The following is an 8,410-nucleotide window of genomic DNA, read 5'->3' on the forward strand; positions in this document are numbered from 1 at the left end:
ATCTTCAAACGATATTCTTTTTCATAATTTTTGGTGTGATTTTATATTGACTTTTCTTCCATAATTTTTTTTTTATTGCATTATTTACCTAAATACTTAATTGTTATTTAATACAGGTGGGTCAAAAATGCGATAAAATTTATTCAAAAACCAATTAACCTCTTTGTAATTAAGGAAAGTATCCGGTAACTATGCAATATAAGTATCCATAGCAACTAAATAAAAAAACTCATCACTTTTATAAGGTGTGATCTTATATTAAAACTCATGTCAAATTTAGTGAATATAGCACTTGTAAAATATCTACAAATACCAAAAATAGGTTGTTACAATCAAAATGAAGGTATCCATAGCAAAGAAATTAAAAAATATTTCCTTCATAAAAAGTGCAGACTTGACATTAGTACTGATGCTAATATTAGTGAATATAGCCCTAATATTAAATTAGTAATGATATTTGTCCATTAAAAGTGAATTCTGACTCATTGTGGAATGTCAAAGTTCTTAGAAAAGCACAACTTTAAAATTTTAAATATATTTTTAATCTTATTTGAGTTATTTCATTATGCAACAAAGATAAGCCTATTATATTTTCAGCCATTAAAGGAGTTAAAAGTGGTAATTTAAATGAAAATATATAAATAAACAGTCATTAAACTAAAAAAGTTCGTTTTTAAAATTTTAAAAATTTAATTTTCTAAAATGTTTAATGTGCTTGCGTATAATAACTTGTACCTGCTAAACGACCGTGATCATTACATATCCTAAAAAAGCTGGTAATCGTCTACAGTTTTTTAATGTCGCATCCTTAAATAATTTTAAAGAATCTTGTAAAGATTTTTTAAACTACGCAAAGAAAAATAACTCTCAACCTAAAATAATTTGTTGATCTCTGTGCTAGCAAATATAATCAAACAGAGAGTTATTTTGTTAACACTTTCTTTGGAGCAGCAATGATTTGATTTTGTAACTACAAAATCATCTGACGATTAGTTTCTGCGGGTATCACAATTTAATTGATGAAGGTTTTTTGTCATTATATGCTGATATATTTTGTATCAATTTGCAAGTTAAACAGGTTTTTAACAATTTTTTGTTTTTTTCTCAAAATCACATTATTTTAATTTATTTTAAGGAGGTTTAGCAATGAGTAGCTCTCAGATTGGCTTACTGTTAATGATAGCTAGTGTTGTAGAAGTTGCTGGAAGTGTTACATTATTGCCAAAGGTATAAGTTGATTTTCATTTATTTATGTATGCTTGTTTTATTATTAATCTTAATCAAAACTGTTAAAAATGGAAACTTTAGTCTTAAGCAATTTTTTATGTGTTGTAGAAAATTATAGTTATAACTTTTTAAATTGACAGCTACTTCGAAGATTTGGTGCTAAAAAGGTAAAATATACTTTATCATTTATATATATATATATATATATATATATATATATATATATATATATATATATATATATATATATATATATATATATATATATATATACATATACATATATAGATATATATATATATATATATATATATATATATATATATATATATATATATATATATTATATTTATTTATTTATGTATTATATATTTTGTATATACTTTATCTATATATATACACAATAAAATATCTCTAATTCAAAAACCTCTATAATTAGATTAAATGGAATTTCACCGTGAAATGTGCCTAAAAAAGACTTTCGTCTAACTTTCTATAAATGTCTATAGTTTGAAAACCTCCACAATTCGAATAGATTTTTTAGACCCGTCGGTAAGATTCTCTCTGTAAATCAATTTCTGACTTGTAAAAAGCTCGTTAAACCGTCAAAAATTTTTTTTTAAAGTTTTGAGTTTTTGATAATTGACTAGTGTATTCACACTATTTTTTTGTGTCTTACAATAACCATAGCATCAAAAAGGCTGCATAAAGAATAAAATTCAAAGCGGAAATACAAAGCTATTTTGAAATCGGAAAAAGGAAAAACAAACGAAGAGGTTTCAAAAATATTTGTTACTTCACCTAACATTCTTTCACTCTAGGCTTTTGTTTTCACTCTAGGCTTTTGTTTGACTAATTATAGTTTATTATTAAACCATTGACTGAGGTAGGCAGTGATCATAGCTATGAAACTCTATTCTAAAATTAACTGTAATATGGTCATTTACTTTTGGCAGGAGCTATTTTAAATATAGATAGGTGATAATTGATTGTGAAGAAAAATATTTAGAACTAACTCTTTTGTTTGCAGAGTTTGTAAGCAATAGATCCAAAAGTTATCTCATAAATCTTAATTTTATTGTTTTTAAGTTATGGGAGAAAAAGAAGCAAGGGCAAGATTAAGGGTTTCAGCATGTAGTTGAAGTAGAAGTAAAAGTTACAGCGAGTTACTCTCGCGTTCTTAATACAAGGTAGTTGGGAGGACGGATGGGATTGAAATAAAGAAAGGGGTGAAAGTTTTAAAAGTATAGCAGTTTACTGTTAGCATTTTTTTGCATTTGCTTTTATTTTTAATAATCTTATTCATAAGCATTGTTTTATTTTAAATATTAATTAATTATAATTATAATTAATTATAATTATAAACTTAGCCATATAATTCCTATTTATTGTCTTCAACATTTTCTCTAATATTGCAATTCTACTGTGGCTTCAAATAGATATTTGTGTAAAAAAAATGATTTAAAGTTGCTGTTTAATTCAATGAAATGTTTGCTTGTTTTGGAATCAAACAAAATGCAACAGATTTTATGATACTGTGTACAGTTTACTTCAACTAATTCGCTCAGCATTGTTTAAACTATATTTAAAGTTTCTCCATTTACGGATGCATTAGATAAAGAATTTAAATTAAAATTTTCTTTTGATAAAGTTTTTATTACTAATGATATACCTCTGTCTAGAAACTTTTTCCCATTATTTTGTTTAAACAAAGTTTTTAAATAATTTAATGATTACGTCTCATCTTGTCTTTTAGAAATCTATGAGGAAATTTTTTCTTTATTAGACATAGTTTATAAATAATATGATGTAAGCAAATTCTGTACTCTTAACTTTGATAAAAAAAATGTTGTTTCTTCTTTTCATCCAAGCATATCATCTTTACACATGTACTTCTGGGTTTAAACCTATAGCTAATTATTCTTGATATTTCCATTATTAATACAACTGGAACAAGATTTAAAAAATTAGCATCCTTAAATTATCCTAATTTCAATGTGACGGTAAATTACTAAAAATTACTATCAAAAAAATAATATAAAAGAAAAAAGATAATTTAATGTTTTACACAACTAATTGTTTAGATTCCAAATTTAAAAAAATATTTATTCCCAAAAGTCGAACAACAACGTTTACGTTTCTAGATATGGTTGAATGGATATCATTGTTTTTAATAATATCATGTCTGTCTATTTAAAAAAATCTGACTACCTGTTAAACATAAATCTATTTTTTTACTTGGTGATTATAATATTGATCTGATAAAATCAAATATTGACGTTGTGATATTTGATTTTTTAAACTTACTTTCATTCTATAATATTTGCCCTTTTGTCACCTTGCCGGCGACAAATACTAATCAATCTGCTTAAATCATAGATAATTTTTTTTCTTTTTAATAAACTAATTAAATTATTTCAGAAAATTCAATATTTTTTTATCTAATTACTTAAAAATAAAAATTCAGAAAAGCTCTTTGACACCGCAAACAAAGTAATCATTTCTTTGTTCGCGGTGTTTTTATTGATTTACTGTAGGATTTTGATACTTTTGACAATCACAAGTTAATTTCTATATTAGGACAGCTAATTGTCTTGTAACTAACTGGTTTTGGTTTTATTTTAAGAATAATAATCTTAATGATTCAGATTCAGATTAAAACTTTGGAAGATAATACCAAAATTAGTCAGTTACAACACTTATGCTTGAAATTCGCTGTGTTGTAATTGACTGCTTTCGATAATTATCTTTTTAAATTTTATTCTGAATCTGAATCTTTCAGATTAAAGAGAAAGTAAAAACTAGTTATTTACATCATAGGAAATTTCATAATGATTTAATTTAAAAATCAAAATCCCATAGTCAAATAGCTTTTTGTAAATTATGAAATTCACTGTGTTGTAAAAGACTGGTTTCTATCTTATCTTTCAGATTAATATACTAAAGGATAAGATAAAAATCTGTCATTTGCAACACAGCAAATTTTACAATGTCTTATTTAATCCTTGAAACAATTTGTCGGTTTTAATTGTTTAATTCTAGTAATAAATCTGATATGTGTGGTGTTCCTCAAGGTTCTGTTCTTGGTCCGTTTAAACTTTGTCAGCAATCCTAACAACTTTATTCACTACTTGTCAGTTAAACTGATTGCTGATGGTACTCTTGATTATCAGCTAATTGCATCATTTATTATAAAGAAATATAAAATCAGATCTAAAAGCTATATTTTTGAGGTTAAATGCTAACCTAATACGTCTATAACTTTTATTAATTTCTTATTTTATATTTTAAAACATTTTATTTATCTTGCTTCCTAGTCGGTTTGTTAATTTTTTTTTTGGTGTCCGCGCTAATTAAACACAAGGTCTGCGGTAATAAAGAAAAGAAATCGTTTAAAAAAGTAATTAAAACAAACAACGCAGAACGTACTTTAGTTTAACGTAAATAAAAAAGATCGTTAAAAAAAGTAAATAAAACAAACAATACACTAGAAGCTTTTAGCGTTTTAGTTTAGCGTAAATAAACTTTCTTTGCAGACTAAAAAGTAAATAATACAAAATATATAGAAAAAACTTTTTAAAAACAACATTTTAAAACTGGACTAAAAAGTAAAAAACAAACTACTTCATAGGACATAAGGGACTTTGTGTACGCACACAACCTGAAAAAACCCGTTAAAGTCAATGACTTTAAATTTGGGTGCTAATAGGAACGAGTTATACTTAGTTTTCCAACATTTTCAGTTATTGACTTTAATGGATATTTCAGATTGTATACGTATACAAAGACCTTGGTTTCCATGAAGTAATTTAATTTTTACATTTTAGTCCATTTTTAAAATGTTGTACTTAAAAAGTTTTTCTATATATTTTTAATTTATAAATAAATTATTTTCTATTTAATATAGAAATAATAGTTGTTATTGTTGTTGTTGTTGTTGTTGTTGTTGTTATTGTTGTTGTTGTTGTTGTTGTTGGTATTATTGTTTTTGTTGTTGTTGTTATTGTTATTGTTGTTATTGTTGTTGCTGTTGTTATTGAAAAATAAACCTAAAGTTCAAGATATATATATTATTTCATTTTTTAATACCAAATGACACTTTTTTTTATAAATTTTAGCTTTTAGATAATTTTGTTGTTGATTAGGTCCTCATAAGCTTGGATATAATGGGAAAATATTTCGAAACTTAATAAATATGTGCATTAGGCATGCAAGACTACTTATGGGCTTCAAAAACTAAAAGTTGATATTTAGATACAACAAAAGACACAAAATCATATTTAATAATGCGTTTTGAAAAACTCAATTAATGAAAAATGTTTTTTTAAATAAGTGTTTATGACATATTTGCTTTCAGTAATTATTTATTTTAAATGTTGTTGTATACTTTTACATTTTTTATTATTGGTTTAGTCATTTATATGTTGGATTGCCTTTTGTGGCTGTTTATCCCCATTTATACCTGCATTTGTCAAGATATCAAACAAGTAATTTGCTTTGTCTTTAAATGCTAACTGTTTGGATGTTAGGTTATAAAATTGTCATATATTGTTTATATATTAGGTTATAACTTTCTGAGTTTTTCTGACATGACTACTTTGTTACTCACACTTGAAATGACTTTTTGTAACTAATTTGTGGCTTGTTATAACATTTCGGACCGTTCTTGAACTTCCAACAGCTGTTTACAACTTTTTGTTAAGCTCAGTACTTTCCGAAATCATGTAGAAATATTCTGAATTTTCCAAAACTTTTTAAAAATTCGCCAGTTTTTTTCATTTTTAATAACGTTCTAAAATTTTCTTTATTATTCAAAACCTAAATTTACAAACTGTATATCTGTTTAAATAAAACATTGTCTACAAATAAATTATTTCCATTAGAAGATAAATGCAGAAAGCTATTCCGGCTTTAAATTATTCCACCATACCAATTTCTTTGCGCATAGCAAAAATTTCAAAGAAGCTAAAATGCTATGAAAAAATAAGTCGGATTTTCCATATACTGAATTTGTTTATTATGCGACATTTACGTATTATATAATATTTACCTATATATTGAATAATATAAAAAGTTTGACAATGTTTTGAAGATGAATGTGTAAAATTGAGAAATGATGAACTTGTAGAGTAGTGAAGGTTTGATGCTCTCAATGAACTTTTTGGTATTGCTAAAAAGTATTTTTTTAATTATGGTTAGTGGTAATCCACTGAAGACAAACAATGACCCCCATCAAATGAAAAAAAAAAAGAAGTACTCAGTAGGTAAGGTTACAAGTAAGGAAATTATTTATCCTTTAAATTAGAAAAAGCTTAATCAGCATAAATATTTATTATTTATTGATCATGTAATTAGTGTTAGTTCTTGATGAATATGGCTGGTGGAATCATTAAGGTGATTATTTTTGACGCAACACTAAATGTTTGATCAATTCCACACAATGGTCATATAGAAAGAAATCAACTCACTGCAATTGATCACTTGTCAGCATCACATTTTGGGCAGAACTCTCTGTCTCTAATAAGTTGGAAAAGAATTGTTTTAAAAATTCGAGGTTAGATTGATGCTGCTTTCGAAAGCATTTGTAAAAGAGATATAAGGAAAAAATAAGTAAAATATAAAGTATACAATTGAAAAAAGAACAATAAATGTTGTTTGTGTAGGTTTCTTGTTGTTTATGTAGGTTTCTTGTTAATTTGTATCTTTTTTTTTATTTTTATTTTCTTCTTTTTACTAAAAATAAATTATTTTGACGTAATATTTTTTCATTAAATAATGTATTTTTGTATGCCTTTATATATATATGATGTAATAATGTAATAATAATGTATTTATAATAAAAATGTATTTTTAAATAATTTTAATTAAATACTTTTAATTAATTTTAATTAAACATTATTAATTAATTTTAATTAAATACTTTTAATTAATTTTAATTAAATATTTTTAAATAATTTTAATTAAATATTTTTAATTAATTTTAATTAATTAATTTTTAATTAATTCTAATAAATAATGTATTTTTGTATGCCTTTGATAAAAATAAATTTATAAAAATTCATACCAGTGCACATGATATATTATACATATTTATATATATATATATATATATATATATATATATATATATATATATATATATAATATATATATATATATATATATATATATATATATATATATATATATATATAATATAATTATAGAAAGGCTAAAAAAATTACATAAACCCATAATATTAAATGAAAAGTAACAGTTATTTCGTTACTGATTATTATCAAACAAAATGAAACTTAAAAATCAATTGAAATGTAGTTACTACTATTATTTTTATTATTTTATTACAATTTTTAAGCGGCCTTCGATGGTCTTCTCTTGCAACTTGCGTCGTAGCTATTAATATTGTAATAAATGGCTGTTTTCTTTCCGTTAATATGTTTGTTGCAAACTCTGTACTTCCAGAATATCAAGGAGCTGTCAATGGCTTGGGAATGAGTATATCCTCTATTGGAAGGTCAGTTTTAAAATTGTACAACTAAAATATCTTCCCCTTTTTTTTCCAAATCATTGCCAATAACATATCTTCAAACGGTTTATGTATTTTAGATAAAATGTTTTTAAAACGTTGAAAACATTGTTATGACGCCTATGTGATATTTAGGTGTTATTTAATTATTTTATAAAATTTGTTTAAGAAATTGCATGAATTAGTTTGATAAATAATTATGTTTAAATTGTTTTAATCTTGCATTGCAAATAATTTTGTTTTGTTTTTTAATTGTAGGTCTATTGGTCCTGCTCTCTTTGGGAACGCTTACTCTTGGTCGTTGTCAAACATGAAGTCTAAACGTTTGTCATTTCCATTCAATCAATATTTTGCTTTCTTTCTCTTGACTGCTTTTTGCTTCGTAAGCGCTGTTTATGCGCACTTTTTTATTTCAAAATCTTTAAACAGAAAAAAAACTAGTTTACTAAAAGAAAAACTTGTGGTCCGTGTGAGTCATTACTTATATGCACGCTAAAGTTTTACTGTAATGTTTGTCTGATATTATTTTAGTTTTAAGTTAACGTAAACGTTATTGAATAAAAAATAATATTGGTTTCAACATCTTTTTTGTATTTTTATGTTTTTATTTTTTTATTGAAAACGTTTTTTGTTTAATAGATAAAAACTTTTTTATTA

The 8,410-nt window shown here is 24.4% G+C and overlaps 1 protein-coding gene across 8 annotated transcripts in view; it reads left to right on the plus strand.

Annotated features, from left to right (window-relative positions):
- LOC136082342 (uncharacterized) overlaps window positions 1-8,410 on the plus strand; it is a 129,724-nt gene extending 121,314 nt beyond the window's left edge. For 7 of the 8 annotated variants that reach the window (XM_065801344.1, XM_065801342.1, XM_065801341.1 and 4 more), the window contains 5 exons: window positions 1,136-1,227; window positions 1,368-1,394; window positions 5,641-5,714; window positions 7,583-7,741; window positions 8,012-8,410. In XM_065801344.1, the coding sequence (XP_065657416.1) occupies window positions 1,136-1,227; window positions 1,368-1,394; window positions 5,641-5,714; window positions 7,583-7,741; window positions 8,012-8,249 (590 nt within the window). In that variant the 3' untranslated portion in view covers window positions 8,250-8,410. The remainder of the gene's footprint in view (window positions 1-1,135; window positions 1,228-1,367; window positions 1,395-5,640; window positions 5,715-7,582; window positions 7,742-8,011) is intronic. The other variant, XR_010639616.1, reaches the window with a different exon arrangement.

The sequence above is a fragment of the Hydra vulgaris genome, chromosome 07 (genome assembly GCF_038396675.1).
Source record: "Hydra vulgaris chromosome 07, alternate assembly HydraT2T_AEP".
NCBI classification, from domain to species: Eukaryota; Metazoa; Cnidaria; class Hydrozoa; order Anthoathecata; family Hydridae; genus Hydra; species Hydra vulgaris.